The 20,061-nt window shown below is 33.9% G+C and overlaps 1 protein-coding gene and 1 long non-coding RNA gene across 2 annotated transcripts in view; one reads left to right on the top strand and one right to left on the bottom strand.

The window, feature by feature from the left end:
- The window catches only part of LOC137224924 (uncharacterized), a 649,859-nt gene that overhangs the window by 556,671 nt on the left and 73,127 nt on the right, over positions 1-20,061 (top strand). The gene's annotated exons all lie outside the window — the stretch shown is intronic.
- The window catches only part of NAALADL2 (N-acetylated alpha-linked acidic dipeptidase like 2), a 913,415-nt gene continuing 904,624 nt past the window's right edge, over positions 11,271-20,061 (bottom strand). The window contains exon 14 of the mRNA XM_067738075.1: positions 11,271-15,574. Coding sequence (XP_067594176.1) covers positions 15,376-15,574 — 199 coding nt within the window. The 3' untranslated portion in view covers positions 11,271-15,375. The remainder of the gene's footprint in view (positions 15,575-20,061) is intronic.

Below are 20,061 nucleotides of genomic sequence, written 5' to 3'. Positions count from 1 at the left end.
TATATGTGTGTGTATATATATATATATATGTATATATACCACATCTTCTTTATCTATTTATCTGTTGATGGACACTTGGGTTGCTTCCATATTATGGCTATTGTAAATAGTGCTGCTGTGAATATTGGGATGAATGTACCTTCTCGAATTAGTGTTTTTCATTTTCTTTGGATATATACCCAGGAGTGGAATTGCTGGATCATATGGTAGTTCTCTGTTTTTAGTTCTTGGAGGAATCTCCATACTATTTTCCATACTGGCTGCACCAATTTACATTCCTACCAACAATGTAGGAGAGTTCCCCTTTCTCTACGCATAAACGATGGTTCCTCCAACACTTATTATTTCTAGACTTTTTGATGATAGCCATTCTTACTGGTGTGAGATGTTACCTCATTGTTGTTTTGATTTTCATTTCTCTAATAATTAGCAATGTTGAGCATCTTTTCATGTGCCTGTTAGCCATCTGTACGTCTTTTTTGGAAAAATGTCTATTCAGATCTTCTGCCTTTTTTTTTTTAATGAGTTCTTTGTTTTTTTGATATTAAGTTGTATGACCTGTTTCTATATTTTGAATCTTAATCTGTTATCAGTCATATCATTTGCAAATATTTTCTCCCATTCAGTAGGTTGTCTTTTTGTTTTGCTGACAGTTTCCTTTTCTGTGGAAAAGCTTTTAAGTTTAACTAGGTCCTATTTATTATTGCTGTGTTTTCCTTTGCATTAGGAGACAGATCCAAAAAACAAAAAAATGTTACCAGGGTTCATGTCAGAGTATTCTGTCTCTGTTCTCTTTTATGGTTTTAGGTCTTACATTTAGGTCTTTAATCCATTTTGAGTTTATTTTTGTCTATGGTGGGAGGAAATGTTGTCATCTCATTCTTCTACATGTAGCTGTTCAGTTTTCCCAGCACCAATTATTGAAGAGACTGTCTTTTCTTCATTGTATATTATTGCCTCCTTTGCCATAGATTAATTGACCATAGGTACATGCGTTTATTTCTGGGCTGTCTGTTCTGTTTCATTGATCTGTGTCCATTTTTGTGCCAGTACCATACTGTTTTGAGTAATGTGGCTTTGTAGTATAGTCTGAAGTCAGGGTGTGTGATACCTCAAGCTTTGTTCTTTTTTTTTGAAGACTGCTTTGGCAATTTGAGATCTTTGCTGTTTCCACATAAATTTTAGGATTATTTTTTCTAGTTCTGTGGAAGATTTCTTTGGTATTTTGATTGGGAGTGCATTAAATCTATAGATTTCTTTTGGTGGTATGGACATTTTAATAATATTAATTATTCTAATCCAAGAGTGCAAGATATCTTTCCATTTCTTTCTATTGTCTTCAGTTTTATAGTTTTCAGCATATAGATCTTTCACCTCTTTGGTTAAGTTTATTCCTAGGTATTTTATTCTTTTTGATGCAATTTTAAATGTTTTTTGTTTGTTTGTTTTCTCTAATAGTTCATTATTAGTGTATAGAAAAGCAACATTTTCTGCATAGTAATCTTGTATCCTGCAACTTTACTGAGTTCATTTATTCTAATAGTTTTTTGGTGGAAATTTTATGGTTTTTCTATATATAGTATCATGCCATCTGCAAATAGTTACAGTTTTACTTCTTCTCTTTAAATTTTGGATACCTTTTTATTTCTTGTCTGATTTTTGTGGCTAGGACTTCCAATACTATGTTAAATAGAAATGGCAAGAGTGGGCATCCTTGTCTTTTTCCTGATTTTGAAGGAAAAGCTTTCAGCTTTTCACCACTGAGTATGATGTGAGCTGTTGGTTTGTCACATGACTTTTATTATGTTGAGATGTGTTCCCTCTATACCAACTGTGATGAGTTTTTAACATGAATGGATGTTGAATTTTGTCAAATGCTTTTTCTGTGTCTATTCAGATGATCATATGATTTTTATCCTTCCTTTGTTGGTGTGGTGTATCACATTGATTTATTTGCAAATATTAAACCACACTTGCATCCCTGGAGTAAATCCCACTTTATCATGGTGTATGATCTTTTTATGTATTTTTAGATTTGGTTTGCTAATAGTCTTTTGATGATTTTTGCACCTATATTCATCACAGTTATTGGTTCCTAATTTTATTTGTAATGTCTTTGTCTGGTTTTGATATCAGGGTAAAAGTGGCTTTGTAGAATGAATTTAGAAGCTTTCCATTCTCTTCAATTCTTTGGAATAATTTGAGAAGGATGGGTATTATCTATTTTTTATATGTTTGGTGGAATTCCCAAATTTCCCTATGAAGCCATAAGGTCCTGGACCTTTGTTTGCCAGAAGGTTTTTTTTTTTTTTTTTTTAATTACAATTCAATTTTACACCTAGTGATCAGTCTGTTCATATTACCTGTTTCTTCCTGATTCAGTCATGGCATGTTTTATGTTCCTAGAAATTTATTCTAGGTTGTCCAATTTTTTGGCATCTAAGTGTTCATAGTATTCTCTTACGACTTTTTGTATCTCTTTGGTATTGCTTGTTATTTCTGCCCTTGCTTGAAATGTCTTTTTGAATATGTTTTGTTCTAAAGTCTATTTCACTTGATAAAAGAACTCTTTGGGCTCTCTTTTAATTTGTGCCATGTTGTATCTTTTCCCATTCTTTTCATTTTAGCCTATATATGTTTTTATATTTAAAGTTGGTTCTTATATTCAGCATATAGTTTGGTTTTTGCTTTTTAACCACTCTGACAGTCTTTGCCTTTGTGTGTTTTCTATGTTTATCTCACTTGTGGATTGTTTAGCTTTTTGAAAATATAGGTCTATAATTTTCATCATTTGATAAATTTTGGTCATTATTTTCATTGTTTCTACAAACATTTACACCTGCTCTCCATGTCTCTTCTTCTATACCACCAGTTGCATTTTCTGCTATATAAGATCACTTGACATCGACTTACAGGTCACTGTTGCTCTGTTTATTTTTCTCTTTCAGTATTTGTTCTTTCTCTCTCTACTTTGTTTTGGGTAGATAATATTGCAAGATTTTAATTTCACTTTTTTTCTTCAGTATGTAATTTACTATTAATCCTTTGAGTATATATGTGTATCTTTTATTTCTCCATATTTCTAGAAGTTTAAGTCTTTAATAAACCTCCTTTAATAACCTCCTCATAAATTTTATATTTCTTTTATATTTTTGATCATAGGGAGAAAGTTATAATATACTTTTAATATAGTTATCTGCTAGTTCCCTAACTTTTTATTTCTGGTTTCTTTCCCTTGATTGTTTTTTACTCTTATTATGTGTCGTATTTTCCTGCTCCTGTGCATGCCTGACAGTTTCTTATTGGATGCTTCACATTGTATGTAGCTCTTACATTTTGGGATACTAGATTTTCTTGTATTCCTAGTGTGTTGTGCTTTGTTCAGGCATATAGTTAAATTACTAAGGGTTAGTTTAATCCTTTTAAGGCTTGGTTTTAGCTTGATTTGGAAGTGTCCAGAGCAGCCTTTGACCTAGGATTAGTTTTGCTTGCTACAAAGGAGTTATCCTTTTGACTACTCTTCCCAAGTCCCTGGATATTACAAATTCTCTCTACTAGTCCCAACCCAGAGCTTGTTCAGACTCTTGTTTTCTGGTGATTCTTTTTTAGTAGCTTCCTGGAAGTCCGCCCAACATATATAAATCAGTATCAAAGGTTCCTGTCTCCAGATATTGAAAACTCTTTGTCCAATATCCTCCCCCCATTATTATTCTCATCTTTGTATTTAATTAACCTACTGCCTTTAGGCAGTAAGCAGGGGCAATAACAGGGCTCACATTACTTGTTCACCTTCCCTCAGGCATCTTATTTCTGGGTTGCCTATTGTCTAATGTCCAGAAAAATATTTGTTTCATATAGTGGGTCTTGTTTTCTAGTTGTTTATAGCGGGAGAATAATTTCCAAAACAATTATTTCTTTTTTTTAATTTTTACATTTTATTATTTATTTATTTACTAGTGAAGTACAGTTGATTTACTATATTGTGTTTAGTTTCAGGTGTAGAGCAAAGTGATTCAGTTTTACATATATATAATTTCAGATTGTTCTCCATTATAGGTCATTCCAAGATATTGAATATTTTCCCTATGTTATATACTAAGTGCTCCTTGCTTATGTATTTTATGTACAGTAGTTTGTGTCTCTGTTAATCCCAAACTCCTAATTTATCCCTCCCTGCCTCCCTCTCCCCTTTGGTAACCGTAAACTTGTTTTCCATGTCTGTGAGTCTTTTTCCGTTTTGCATATAAATTCATTTGTGTTATTTTTTAGATTCCACATATAAGTGATAAGGTATAATATTTCTCTTTTTCTGTGTGACTTCACTTAGTATGATATTCTCTAGGTCCATCCTTGTTGCTGCAAATGGCAGTATTTCATTCTTTTTTATGATTAATATTCTATTGTGTATATATATACCAGCTTTCTTAATTGTCAGTTGTTGGGCATTTGGGTTGCTTCCATGTCTTGCTGTTGTAAATAGTGCAGCCATGAACATTGGGGTGCACGTATCTTTTTGATTTAAGAGTGTTCATCCCTTCTGGATATATGCCTATGAGTGGGATTGCTGGATTATATGGTAGCTTTATTTTTCATTTTTTAAGGAACCACCATACTGTTTTCCATAGTGGCTGAACCAAGTTACATTCCCACTGACAGTGCAGAAGGGTTCCCTTTTCTCCACACCCCCTCCACATTTATTATTTGTAGGCTTTCAAAACATTTAATTCTTTACGAATGTGAGAACTGGTTTGATTCATTTATTATTGTTGGACTTCCTGGATTGATATTTGTTTTTTTCCTTCTCTGCTATATTTGCTTCCTTACACACACACACACACACACACATTTTTATATATATATATATAAATTTATAAATATATATAAATTTATGTATATAAATATATATATGTCACTGTGAACAGTAGCTTCTTACATTTATTTTATGAACTATTTTATTTTCATAATCATATTTTATTTTTTAAGAACCTTCCTTGCTTTATGATTATTGCCATTATATTTTGTGAAAATAATATCTCCTCAAATTATCATACATATTGATTAACAGTTTGGGGAGATTTTCTTTTCCTTGAATTACCTCTTTTTTCTTAGGCATCTGTTGATTTTTTTTTCAGTTCTGTTTTAGGCTTCTTTCAACTGTTTAGTGATTCTTTGTCCCTCTGCATCTAAAGATGCAGGGATACAGGTATGAGTGTGAGCTTTTTTTTTTCTTTTGTGCTATAAGGGAGGTTTGAATAACTTTTTACAGAAGTTTGAGATGACTTCATAAGATTTATTTTGGAAAAGAAAGATGTGCATCGTATGGGAATTGGGAGCTGGGGGGTGCCTTATTGAAAGAACGAAAGCAGTCACACAGGTATTGAGAAAGTGCAGCACAAGTTGGAAAAATTCAGGCCCTTCAATTTGGCTGGTATATAAGACATGAGAGGGAGAAAAGGCAAACACAGAGGAAGAGGTAGGGGTGGGAGTCATCTGTGGAGGATCTTGAATATCATCAAAAGACATACGGATTTTATGCTGAAGATGGTGGGAAACCACTATGACTTCTCTACTGTGATGGAAATCTCTTCAATATGTATTATATGTAACTTAGTCACTTTAAGTATTTTATAATCCCGAGTAGTATCTAAACTATCAATAGTAAATAAGCAGTCTAAAGGTTGCTCTTCCCACAAAAACCACAGTATTAAATCATAATTTTTGCTGAAGCTGAGATAAAAGAAATAGACTTCAAAGGAGAAAAGTATGGGAATGCCCTGTCTTTTGTTTCTGGCGTGGCTTGCATATACTGCTCCCTATTTCTGGAATGACATTCTTCTCCTTTTCCCCTACAGAACTTCTATTCACTCTTCAGACTCAACTCAAATATTTTCTCCTGAGAAACCTTTCTTGGCTTCTATAGGATTTAAGTATTTTTACTCTCTGCTCTCTTAAGGTATCACCTTATTTAGGTCTCCATTATAAGACTTAAGGCTTTACTACAGCTATGTGCTTACATGTCTTTTGCTCTCTTAGCTCTGCCTTGGAGCTAGTCATTTTGTTATGAAGTGGTATAGGGAAATTACACTAAAGTCACTTCAAGTTATTTTATTATAGATTAAGTGACATCCATAGATTTGGGGGAAAATAATCAAGGGATCTTAATACATATGTATGGATGAGTTAGGTATGTTCATTCATTCATACATTCAAAGAAGAACAGAGAGCCATTTGGAGATTGCAGTAGCCATGATGTGTGTGGACTTGGTCCCATGCCCACCCACTGACATCCTCCCCTATAATGCTGGGGCTGGAAGCAGAAACTCACATTTCAGAGCCTCTCATGCCAGCTGGATTCCAGTTTGATCTGCCAAGGAGAGGCACTCAGAAGAGAGTAAAAGTCAAAGAAGTGTGGAAGATTTTTTTTCCTGCTTCTAGTAGGGGAGGTAGAGGAAGTGCAGACTCCCAGACTCAGCAACCTTGTGGTGGTTCTTTAAGCCCTGTGAGCAGTGGTTCCACCACCAGCAGCAGTAAAGTTTCCAAGAGTGTGAGTAGAATGTTGGTTCCCGGGCCATCACAGGTTTCCTCCTTTATGCTGCTCCTGCGTGCAGGTCAGTAGTGGTTTCCTGCAGTTACTGATCTCTGAGAAATGGTAGCTTCACATTTTTGTTAGCCCTTTCGATAATTTTGTAATCATTTTCCTTTTTAAAATCCCCTTTGCTTTAAATACTTATTATGTTTAGTGCAGTGCAGGGAAGAGGAGAGGTTGGCATTGAGTAGAATGGTGGCAGTGGAGATGGAGAAATGTCAAGTTTGGGCTATATTTTACAGCAAAGCCAATACAACTTGCTGATAGATTGGAAGTAGGAAGCGAGGAAAATCAAGGATCAAGGAAGATTCCTATTTTTAGTTAGAGAATCGAGTGTATTTACTAACACAAGGAAGAATTTTGAAGAGGAGCAAATTGTACAAGAAATATAACTGTGCTGAAATTCTATCTGTGAGCACTTAGGATGTCAGAGAATTCCTTGTAAGAAAGCCTCTGCCTTTATAAGATTAGTACAATTGAAGGAGGAGAGAGGAAAGGAACTGAGTTTAAAAAATTGTGTCCTTTAGAAAGGCAGATTAGGGTAGTGGTTATAAGTGTGAGCTCCAGGATCAGACCATCTTATTAGGAATTTGTTACTTTGAGAATTTTATTTTTTATTCAGAAAACTAGTAAGAATTCCATAACAAACACATATATATCCACCACCCAAACTGACGAGGGGGATATAAAGAAATGAGAAGAAAATCTTATCTAGCACTCCTCCATTTTATTGTATGTGCTTCAATTCCTTTTTCTGTAAAAAAAGAAATGACTGTTAAATTGTACTCTGTACCCCTATCCTTAGCACTTGTTTCCCTCCTACCATGAATCAAATTAGATATTTACTTTTTCAGTCTGTAGTTTTATACTTTGAATACATATATGCTGTTCATGGATATGTATATAATTTTGTATATTTAAATTTTACTTCATGGTTAGAATAATATATGTTATTCTGTAGAATATACATATACATAATACATATTATTTTTTCAAAATTTTTATGTATGTGTATATGTATACCTGGTGCAATGGTAAGCCCCCAATAAATGTTAGTTATCATACAGCAACGATATTGGAGATAAGAACATTCTGCTTTAGTCTTAATGAACCTTAAGGAAGGCCCAGCGAGTTAGGTATGTAGCCTGAACACATGGTGCCTTTAAACTATCTCTGCTCTGTCATTATCCTTGTGATAAACTACACTATCTGTGAGTCCCTCTGAATCTAGTATTGCCAATAGTTAAACTGAAGTTTATATTTTATTTGGCTGTGCAGTCCTAGAAGGTAAAACTGTGTTCACCATTTTTGTATCTCTAGCACTTAATACAGTATCTGGCCTAGAATAGGCTCTCTGTAAATATTTGCTGAATGAATAATTGAGTGAAATCTGCTACATCATGCAATAGAGATGCCTTTGTGCAATAAAGAACTGACAACATTTTTTAGAGCAAATTTGAAGAAACAAAGCTCCTTAGCACTGGAGTTGATACAAATGCTGTTACTTGATGTTAGAACTTGGCACAAACTACAAACCTAAATGGCCCAATATGAGGACTGCATGTTTGAGAAAAGAATGGAAGGAAAAAAAAGAAAAAGTGATAAAATCTTAGAGTGTTCCCTGAGCAAGGCTTATTTCTGTTTGGGTGTAATACACAATACATAAAGATAATTCATTAATAATACATACTAATAACTAATTCATTTTGCATGTTTATAACAAAACAGTTAACAATGATTTTCAACTGTATTTAATATTTTTTAATGGGCATTTTAAATATGATCATTTTGCTGTACATACACATTGCATTTATGAATTAGAAAATATTCCTTAAAAGATGCCTTCATTTCATAGTACTGTGTTTTCAATTATGTGCAAATATTTAAGCAACTATAAAATATAAAATATTCACTCATATTCTTAATGGATGTGATGTCCCAATCCATTTTTTGTCACTCCAAATCACAACATACTTTTTTAAGTAAGCTGTATATTGAATCATGTGAATAATACATAAAAAGTTGTAAAATAAATTGAAATCACAATTTATCTAAATATAGAATGCACTGGATTCCTGATGGGCATCCACACATTATAGAAATTAGGCATTCAACCCTATATAGTAATTAAGAAACTACAGACACATGCCTCTAAATCAGTCATTCAAAATCAATCACAGCAAAGACACTGACAATAAATTTCTTTACAATGAAAATATTTCCAAATCACAGATGATAATCTATTTTGAACAATACTCAACACTATAACAGTTCAGTGCAATTTAGTAATTGGGACACCCCTTGAAAGAGATTTGTTTTTTAATCAAAGCAAATTTAATTAGAGAAATTGTGCTCCAGATTTTATCCCAAGTTAATTTATAAATCTGCTCACCACCATTCTCTATTTTAGGGCTATATTTTTTATTATACAACTGAGAAATTTTATTCATTATAAAATTTCATGTATCTAAATATTGCTATACTACTGACATGGCTAAAAAAATGCATGGTTTATATTAACATTCCAAACACATCTGAAACTATTATCAGTGATGTGCTGAGTTTTCTAGATGTCTGTAAAATCAAATTAGCCCTTCAAAGTGTCCTAGAAAGCTCTTTTCTTTTCTGAATACAATTGTATTCATATTCTCCAAGTAGCCAGTCTGAATATGTGGGATATAGTTGCCGTTAAACCTTCCTGTGTGAAATGTAAATACTAAATCACCTAATAGAGACCTATCTCAGCTTAATAAATGAAATTATTTATAACATCTTTGGAATAGAATTATGTGAGCTACAATTAACCATCTGGCCATTTTGTTTCCTGCAGACTAGTTGCAATGGTGTAATAAAATATTTTATTTCTTGTTAAACAGATATGATAAACTTGTCTTTATAGAGCAATAGCATTTTTTCTGACTTTCAAAATAAGGCAGTCCATTTGCAGCAGCTTGATATAAAGGTAGACAAATCATTATTAATATTAATAAAACACTATCACATACACTAAAAGCATGATTCAACAATGGCTAAGAATTTCAAAAGATAAAGCACACTCCAAGGAATGTCCGTCTGTGTCATTACTATATTGAATAAATATTGTTTGAAGAAATTGGAGAGTTAAACTTACTGAGCAGGCCAGATAATTAAATAATTACACATTTGGATTGAAAAATAGACGTAGTTCATTAAAATAGAGACTAACTCTACTTCTGTAGCTAAGCTTCTGTTCAGATGCCAAGTTTGTACTTTAATTAGAACAAAAAAGACCTACGTTAACTTCAATACAACATAATAATTCATAATAATGATTGTATATTAATCTCTTGAGCTTGCTGGAATAAAGCACATGACATATGGCATGGTACAGGCACCTGTGTGGTCCTTTTGGGACTGAGGTGGTACATATTAATTAGCAACTGGAAAATAAAATCTGCTTCCTTCTGAGAAAAGCTACCTCAGTGCGTATTGGTTTAAGGAATTAGAAGGAATACTGTTAGACTCTGTCTACACTCCTTAAATCTTTGTCTAGATGTAGGCCCTGGATTAACTGCAATTAACTGAGTTAATTCTTGACAGATCCTGCTTAAGGAGTTAGAGTAGACATACTTTTCTTTGGCCTCGATGATTGTATTTTGGCTAAAAACATCAAAATTACCATTTTGGTTATAGAAAACTATATAACTATATAATTCAAACACAAGCTAACCAGAACATATTAAAATTTGAAAGCAGCTTTCTCTTGAATGCTACCTGAAAGTGCCTCAATTTAATCCTTTGCTTTGTAAATTCAGATACAATCTGAGTATGAAACTATAAATGTCTTTAAGAAATATGTCATCTCACAGTCAGCAAGCTCTCAAGATTCTTGGTGGTCCCAGGAATGCTAAAGGCACTTCAGTGTACATCTTTGAAGGGTAATGGAATGTTATTATGGAAATAAAACTCTGGCTGATTAACAGATAAATGTATATTGAGAAGACTAGATCTTAAAATTACTTTCTCGGGATTAAAAAGAAAAAAAAATCCTAATCCCATTGCTAGAGTATATTTAGAAAGGGAAGACAGAAAATTCAGTGGACATTGTGGTGATCAAAATTGGTGACATTTAAAAACTTTCTTTTGCAACTCCACTTTAAATTTACATCACTTGAAATTCTAAATTGCATATAATAACACACTTAACTTAAAAATATTTATACTTAATGGGGTGCTTAAAACTGAGAACTTTCTGAATAGCAATTCTAATGAGGCTTTTTTAAACTACCAATTTATAAACTCATGCAAGAAATACAGATTCACTAGTGCACCTAGGTAGAATATTTCTTTGCTCAAATGTCACACTATTTTTTTCTCCTGGGTTGCATCCATGCTCCTGTGATTGAACCATTAGGTTGCGGATCTATCTTTTGGAATATATAGACCCATTTCCCTTCCACTCAACACATGGATTAGCAGTTTAAAATGTAATTCCTTTCTATTGAAGGAACGTGTAATTAAGGCACATTTAAATAGCCCTTTAAACCAATGAGATGACAATGTGCTACCCACAGAGAAAGCTTAATTTTTGGAGTAATTACATATAACACAGAATATCTCATGAGAACATTTTTGGCTAGGTCTACTAATTACAAAAATAGTTTTTCATTTGAGGCAAAGATGCCGATTCATCATTGGACAGATGGTAACGGATCATCATTTTATTTTTGTAACACCTATCTTTGCAAGGGGGAAAGCTACTATATATGGAATATTTATGTAATTTAAGAAGTCAATTAGTTATTCTGTGTTTTAAGGAGGATATAAAACTGTGGTTGTAAATCCCAGAACCTGGTCTTTTTTTTTTTCCCCCAGTGAAATTATATGGACATTTTGCGGAGGAAATTATGAGATGTAGCTTGTGGTCTGTTATAATTTTTCATCTAGTTGTCATGGTATTCTACAATGGTGCACTTATATTTAATGCTCTTATAGATCTAAGTTACCTACATATGTCCACCATTGTTGGGGTGGGCTACCATAATGAGGAATGATAGCATAGGTTTCTTCAAACTCCTCCATTAAACCAGTGAAATGGCAGATGACATAGTCTGATCAGTGGTGCAGAAATACATTAAAAATTTCAATCATATCACTTTCTATAATCAAAAGTTTCTTAACTTTTTGCAGCACACAGCGTGAAGAACACAGGTCTGGACCCAGTCTTTATAGCTGTGGAACTTTGGGCAAGCCACTCCACCAAGTTTCCTCATTTTTTTAAATGAGTTGTCGTGAGGATTCATTAGAAAAAACAAATAGGTTAAATCTCGAACAGTTCCTGACCTGTAGTAGGCACAGACTTTAGCTGTGCCTGCGTCTTTTTTGAGAGATACAATGGTTACTCTCTCTCCCTCTTTTCAAAATGGTGCCATTCACAGCAAAGCCGTAGGCGTCTCTTATTATTGTGACTTTTCAGTTTCTTTAGTACATCAACAAGTGATGTTTTCTCAGGACCCAGGATTAATGTAGATGAGAAATCCTTAAACTTCAGTATGCATAAGGATCGTTTGGGAAATTTTGCTTGAAGACAAAGATTCCTAGGCTTTCTTCCCCCAAATCAGAAATACTGATTTAAACTGCTGATTTAATATAGGGCTAAAATGTCCTCTCATAAGAGCATTTTACTTAATACCCTCCTTCCTGACTGCTGGTGTCATGCAGAGACTCTCCACCTCCCCACAAGTACCCAGGCTTTGTGCCTTTTGCGTGGATTCCCTGGGACAGTTTCGTTTGTTAGGTATAGTCAGAGAATGAACTAGTTCTTCATTTAAAAAGCAGTGATTCCAGCCCATACATCATCTGATAGAATGGCTGGTTATATAGAGTGTACTGGAAAAGAACATTTATAACCCCGTTATATACTGCATGAGAAAGCAGAAAAGCTTAAATTCTAGCAGCACTTCTGCTAGTAACTGAATATGTGACTCTACCCCAGTTCCTTAATCACTTTGTATGCAGTTAGTGTATCTGATGGGAACGCTGATGCTTTCCCGACTGAAGGTAACATTCTAGGGCTTAGATCAGAATGTCTCAGGCTTCCTTTTACTCTGGAATCTATACTTTTTCACAAAGGGTTGTATCCCACGTGTGCCCTGCCTGAACCCAAATTGCAGTGGTGCACATCTGCCACATTTTCTTGGGAGAATAATCATTTATGATTCATTATGTCCTGGTACAATACTACGTATGAAGGATTGTGGGAAGTACCAGGCACCCAGATATCTCAACAACAATTTAAACCTACTACCAATTCACTGCAAACACTTGTTATTTTAATGTGCAAAGGATTTTATTTACTTGGATCTATTAGGGAAAAATTTAAATGATATAAATGTAAAGGAACCCTGAGGTAATCAGACTATAGCAGTAATGTTCTTAGTTAAGAGGTTTGTTGCAGTCAAAGATGTAGAGCAGCATTTATATAATTGATGGACATCTGTTTTAATTATAATTTAGTTTCTTCACATCATCTCTTAAATAGACTAATAAAAATGTTAGTCCAGAGTTAACTTCAGTCTTCAAGTAGCGAATACCATATAATGTAGAAGTAAAAAATACAGAATATTGAGATTTTGATCTGTGCAGTGTGGTTTAGCTAAGTACACAGTCTTTAAACAAAAATATACAAACACAAGTGTTTTGTGCTCTCAATGCTATTAGAAACTAAGGGAGTGAATTTACTTAGGATTTTGTTGTAAAATGATAAACTACCTAACTGATAATTATTTGTCTTTCTTTGTTTCAAATTCAGCTCCAAAGGAAGAACTAGAATGAATACATTGAACCTTGATTCACTATTTCTGATCCTTTGGTATAAGGGATTCTATTATTTGACCTGACATGCAACTATATGTGTATTTCTCCCACCTCTTTTCTGCTGTTTTCTGTGTAGCAAGAGAGGGCACTGACATTGAGGCTTGTGGGATCTTGGTTCTTTAGCCCTTTCCTATACACACTCCTCAACATGGCAGATACTTTCAGACACACAAGTGCATTGTTTACGAAATATATATTATAAGGTAGTTTCATTTCTTATGTAAAACATGTGCACACAGGCAATTCAGATGAAAATGGATTTCTGCTTGAATTATCTAGCTAATTGCCTCAATTCTCTTCTTTGCCTTGAGCGTATAAGCATTACTTATGGTAGGAACAGCTGACCTTTATAAATCAATCAATGCTGATTAATTCTCTCCTTTCAACTTCAGTTTCTCTTTAAACTAAGATTAGGTTTATGTTCATCCATTAAAGAGTGAAGACTTAGACCTATAGACACTGTCTATGAAGTTGCTCTGGAGGCGTATGATGGGGACGTGTGTTCCAATGTTGTGTTAGAGAAAAATAATCCACATGAAATATTCTGAGGATATGTTTCCTAAGGGGAATTGCTTTGTCAAATACCAAATCAATTTCTAAAGGTAAGCTCAAAGTTTAAACACCTAATGGAATTCTGTGGTTTCGGGGAATAGTGGGTACTAAGGCCATTCAATGACAATGTCAGTATGAAAAGATTCATTTTCAACATGAGAAAAGAACTGAAGTATAGTAACACTGTATTTTCTGCCTAAAAGTAGAAGCATGAATATTTTCTACGTTGTCATCTTAGTCACATGTGGATAAAGAAGGGAAAAAACATCAAAAGATTTTTTGTAGAATTAAGGAGCTTTTCGTTGATCAAAATAACTATTTCTTTCATAAGGAGTCCTTTTTGTTAGTGGCAGAAATAGCAATTTGATGCTTTTTAAGATATTTTGGGTTTTCAAAGAGAAACTTTGCTACTTTCCTGTGGAAATTATATGGTATTCTGTGAAAACTGCCTTACAGCAAGGAGTTTCAGAAAAGTACATGAAGGAAGAGCAATGTGAGATGCTTTCATTTTAGAGTAGCTCTATTTCAGTGCTTCCAACAGAAACAGCACAGGAAGAAATAAATATTTTCTCCCTCACAAGACATACATCACTCCCGAAATCAACTGAGACATATTAGGAATTTCAAAGCTAGTCACCTTATAAGTTGTTAGGAAAAAAATTTACATTTATATTGCTCTGTGCAGCTACCTTGAGATTTTCCCCTGGAATGTTTATGGCTCTTTTTTTTTTCATTAATACTTAAAAAAATACAATTTCATAACCAGTGTATTACTACATCTAGTTGTGTTACTAACAGGCACTTCACTTCATAAAATAGTCACATTCAAAGTGGTTTTGGTCAACCAATCACTCAGTCAGAATACTCGTTCTTCATATTGAATACTTGATAGTGAAAGTTAATCTGAAACCATATCAACTCTTCATTTCTATTACAGAAACTAGGTCACTAAAGCTCTAACATAGGGAATCATTTCTGTTTCTACGTGTCTTATCCATAGGAGCGAAGATTGTCCAGAACTTCTTGGAAAATTCCCCCCCAAATATTTTATATATATCTATATATCTATAGATATATCTATATCTATAGATATATAGATATATATAGATATAGATACAGCAGATTTCTTTTTAATAGATAAATCTTAAGTATTATTTCAATAACTTGCTTTTACATAATCAGAAATCTAGATATAAGAAAAAATATTAAATGTGCAAAATGCTCTTTTTACACATACATTAAAAAATACAAAGGAAGGATAGCTTTATACTTATATCAAAAGCCATTGGAGGGAAAAAGTCTTCAATGTCAGAAAATCTAGTCAGATTAGAGCTTTCACTTGAGGAATTGTAAACAAACGTTTTCAAATGCTGAGAGTTTTCTCAGTTCTTTCCAGCTAAGACACTCTCAAACACATCAAGTCCTGCTTTGAAGTAAACCTGAGCTGCATTAATGCTGTTCAATACTTCTGACAGGGCTTCTTGAAGGGTCTCATTTGATGCAAGTGACTTGCAGTGTTCCCAAGCCTCCAGGAGTATTGAAAACTGGCTTGTCTTCCCATCAAGGTGGTACAGGATATTTCTGAAAAGAAATACAGAATGAGTAAATGTTTTATGCACCATGCTATTTTCATATCAAACATTGTAAAAAATATTTCCAAGAAACTTATGTTTTTAAGAAATTATAAGAATACAATATTATCATTTTGGGACCTCTATTGAATTAATGGATCTAGACATTGATCATCAAAAGTTCCCTCTAGTGATGAGAGAGGATCAGACAGTATGTACCTCCTGATGGAAGTACACAGTACTACCTATGAAATCAATTATTTTTGCTAAAAAATTGATCTAAATCTGATGAAGCTTCTAAATCTAATTGCTAATAATACAAGGGACAGAAAAATATAAAAATGATACCACAGTCTGTCATCAGCAAAATACTGTGAAAATCCTGTAGGACAAATGACCCAGTTTATTCAATGAATAAATTGTAATAAATAGGTGAAGGAGGAACCACTCGACCAGGGCTTTTCAACCTTGTGTTGTTGACATTTGTGGGGTGGTGGGGTGGGTAATTCTTTATTGTGGCAGCTTTCCTGTGCATTGTGGGATGTTTAGCAGTATCCCTGACCTCCACCCACTAGGTACTAGCAGCACCCCTCCTTTAGTTGTCTCAGTTAGTTGGGGCTGCTATAACAGAATCCCGGAGACTGGGCAGCTTAAACAATAATCCAATGGTTGGATTGTTGATGAGAGGCCTTTTCCTAGTTATATCCTCACATGGCCTTGTGCATGAGCACAGAGAGATCCCGTGTCTTCTTTTAATAAGGACATTAGTCCCATCATGAGGGCCCCACCTGTATATGACCTAATCTAACCTGGATTACTTCCCAAAGGCCCATCTTCGAATACCATCACATTGAGGTTAGGATTTTAACACACATATTTTGGGAGAACCCAAACATTCAGTCCACAGCTGTTGTAAAAACTAAAACTGTCTCCAGACTGCCAAAACTGTCTCTTATAGGGCAAAATTGCCCCCAGTTAAGAACTGCTGCTTTAGACTAAAAGAAATGTCAACCCATCCAGTATAGACTTTACTAGGTCTTTATTCAAACAAACAATTTTTAAAAATGAGTAGTACAAAATTGAATACTAATTAAGGATTTGTTAATATTAAGAAATTGTTAATATTTTAGGTGTGATAATGGTATCATCAGTATGTTTTCAAAGTGTCCTTATCTTCTAGAAATATACAGTAATATTTACAAATGAAAAGTTATTACGTCTGGGATTTGCTTCAAAATATTTGGAAGGAAAAAGGAGAGTGGAGCTATGGACATCACAGGTAGAACAAGACTGACCATTAGTTAATAATTGTTGAAATGGGGTAATGGATTCATTATACTATTCTCTCTCCCTTTGTATATGTTTGACATTTAGAATTCTTCTCAAGTATAGTGTGTGTAATAAGACGGTGACTTGAAATTTATCCAAATATCTGAGAAAGAGGAATTTGGCCGTGGGCAAGTCTAAAGAGCTTCCTTTTATTCACTGATAGATAGAAAGAATACATTTTGGTAGAAAGCTATGGATTATTGCATCATTTGACTTATTTCCAACCCAAACCACCTGAAATAGCTGAAATTTCATGGTCTAATAAGAGAGGCAGATATATAAATGATTAAAATAATTGTCTAATTGTCATATTAGAAATGTAAGGTCCAGTGATAACGGAAGAAGGATTGCTGCTGGAAACATTTATCATGGAGAATATTATAATTTCATCTTGAAGGATGATGGGAATTACCAGTTACAAGGGTATAAGAAAGGAAACAAGCTAGAAAGTGGAGACAGCACCCTATGCAGGAGGAATAGCATATGCAAAGGTATGGATTTATAAAACAGCTTGCTCTTCTTAGTGTATCAATGCCAGTGTTTCTGTATGGCCAGAGTGCAAGGCCACAGTGGGTAGCTGTAGGAGAAGAGCTGGCAGAGCAAGCCATGGCCACGTCCTACCGGGCCTTCTGTACCAAGCTAAGGAGGTTACACTTTTTCTTATGGGCGGTAGGAAACTAATGAAAGTTTTTAAGCAAGAAAGAAAGATTATTAGATTTTATTTTGGAATAGTTACTTTGGTTGTAATATAAAGCCTAGAGAAGGACTTAGTCCAGATGAAAATTGACAAAGATGTCAGTTACACAATGATAGTTGTTTGAAAGGGCCACAGTGCAAGGTTTAGTTAATTTACACTTACCCTAGCACTGACCTCAGTTTTATATAGAGTTCTGGACCATTGTTTCCTAGCTCATCCAGGCGTCACTACTTCAGCCTCTCCTGAACGTCCCACTCTGTACTCTGATGGTGGTACAGAATGGTGAATGGACACTGAAATCTACCTAATCACCCATGACAGAACTCTGCAAGTCATTTCTTTCCCTTAAATATCCAACTGGTTTCTGAAGATACTCACTTGTCCATCTTTTCAGCATGTTTTCTCCTCTGTTGTGGGACCCTGATCCCTATATTTTCAAGGATATATTATAATATCATTGCTTTACATATCAGCGTTGAGAAATATGTTCCTTCTTTATCAGGTCTAATTCAGTGTTGTGAATATAGGAGGTCTTCAATCATGGTGATTTGACTGACTTACATTTTTATCAGGCTTTGTTCAGTGATGGAAATTTCATAGACCCTCTAATGTCAGTGTAAACTACATCAATTCAGGTTATTTTGCCTTTTAAGCATGAACTCACTTCAAAACAATAGATTTTGTGTCTTTGGAGAAAAATTTCAGTTGATGATAGTACATGGTGGGTGGCAGTGAAGCAGAAGATGCTTGAACTCAGAGGTTATTTCAGTAATTTTTTTTTCAAAACCTATTATTTGAAATGGGAACTATCCCTAATAATCCAATATCCTTAATCTTTGTACTTATGAATATACTTGGCATTTTATGAATTAGAGCAGTGCAAGAAGGATATTCTTTATATTCCAAATATCCTTGAATTCAGGTATAAACTTTGTATTAAGAAACATATATCCCCTGGATATAGGAGGGAGAAAAACATCTTCCAAATGAAGAGGCAAGTGGGTCATGAGCAGTGATCTGGCTGTGAGCTGTACTCTGAGAAAAATGTGGCTCTACTTTTACAAGGAGAGTACTCCTTGAAATAGAGATTTCCCTTTTGATATTTCCACAGCCTTCATACAATTAAAGAGCTTTTCAGAAGTAGCCACTGTGCCATGTTAAAATAAGCAATTATATATGTATATACATAGACATATGTACATGTGTTTTATGTGTAAAAATTGTTATTATATCAAAATGACAAACAAAATAGAATTAGCAAAACACCTAATGGAAGTTTCCCTAACTATAAGTTTTATTAGTTTTATATTTATGATTAAATTGGGGAGGGGGTGGTAAAAGAAACCAACTCATAGAGAGGAAGCTTGATATAGCCATGGAATTTTCCCAGATGAAGATGAAACTGCCTCAGATGGTCACATGTATTCTCCTTCATGACAGAGCTGTACAAAAGTTACTTTTTCCTGTTAACATAATCCTTAATTGCCATAAAAAAAAGGGTGGGTTTTTACTGTCAGGATACCTATCAAACATATTTAAATTCCTGGTAAATGATTTAAATAGGTAGGTAGATAGATAGATAAAAACTGGTTTAGTATTTTGAGGATAAAAGTAGTTTAAAGTATATTTTAATTACTTAATCATTTAAAATAGTATTCCTTTGTAGGCAAGTTATACTGCTTTACCATTAAGAATAACCAAATTAGTATAATAAAAATATTTAATCATCTCTCATAATATTCATTGTTTTGAATTCTCTTCCTCTAATTCTCAGTTTCATTATAAATCATTTAATGGCAAATATATTACCAGAATTTAAGAGTGCAAAAATATTTTCAAAAGCTGTATGAAACCCTTCTGTTTCTTGAGGGCATACTGCTCAGCATGCTGGCAAACAAAGATATTACAATCATTTTTATCCAGAACTGCCCCTTCAATGTGTTGTACCAGTGCAATTAATACATTATGAGAAGTAAGTTTAATGATGTGGGGGGCTGGCATAGTGACCTTTTGACATATTCAAAACCCACTGGCATGAAATACATTCCTATATACACATTCTATGTTTATTAAATGTTAAATGTTATTAATATTCAATTTAATGATAAGATATTAATAAAACATGCTCATAAAGGTTACAGTATTAATCCCTCAATGACAGTTCATTTAAGCATGAGCACAATCTCTAATATATTTACATAAAACTTCAGCCATAACTAGTATAAAATATCTAGAAGAGAGATCATGTGGAAGCATAAAAATACATCCTAAAAATAATGTTTGGGTCTAAAGCACAAGACATGCAATTACTGTGTTTTTTTTTTTAACTCGAAAGCAATACATATATTTCTTAAAGACCAGTGCAATGGAGTCTGCAATGTGCCAACATTTGCTTTTTCTAACTAGTAAGCAACACAGTAATACTTTTATAATGACTGTAAACAAGCCATGTGCATAGAAATAGATTCTGT

Source organism: Pseudorca crassidens, chromosome 5 (assembly GCF_039906515.1).
Source record: "Pseudorca crassidens isolate mPseCra1 chromosome 5, mPseCra1.hap1, whole genome shotgun sequence".
NCBI classification, from domain to species: Eukaryota; Metazoa; Chordata; class Mammalia; order Artiodactyla; family Delphinidae; genus Pseudorca; species Pseudorca crassidens.
Note: the sequence above shows the minus strand (reverse complement) of the source record. Positions and strands in the feature narration are given on the sequence as shown.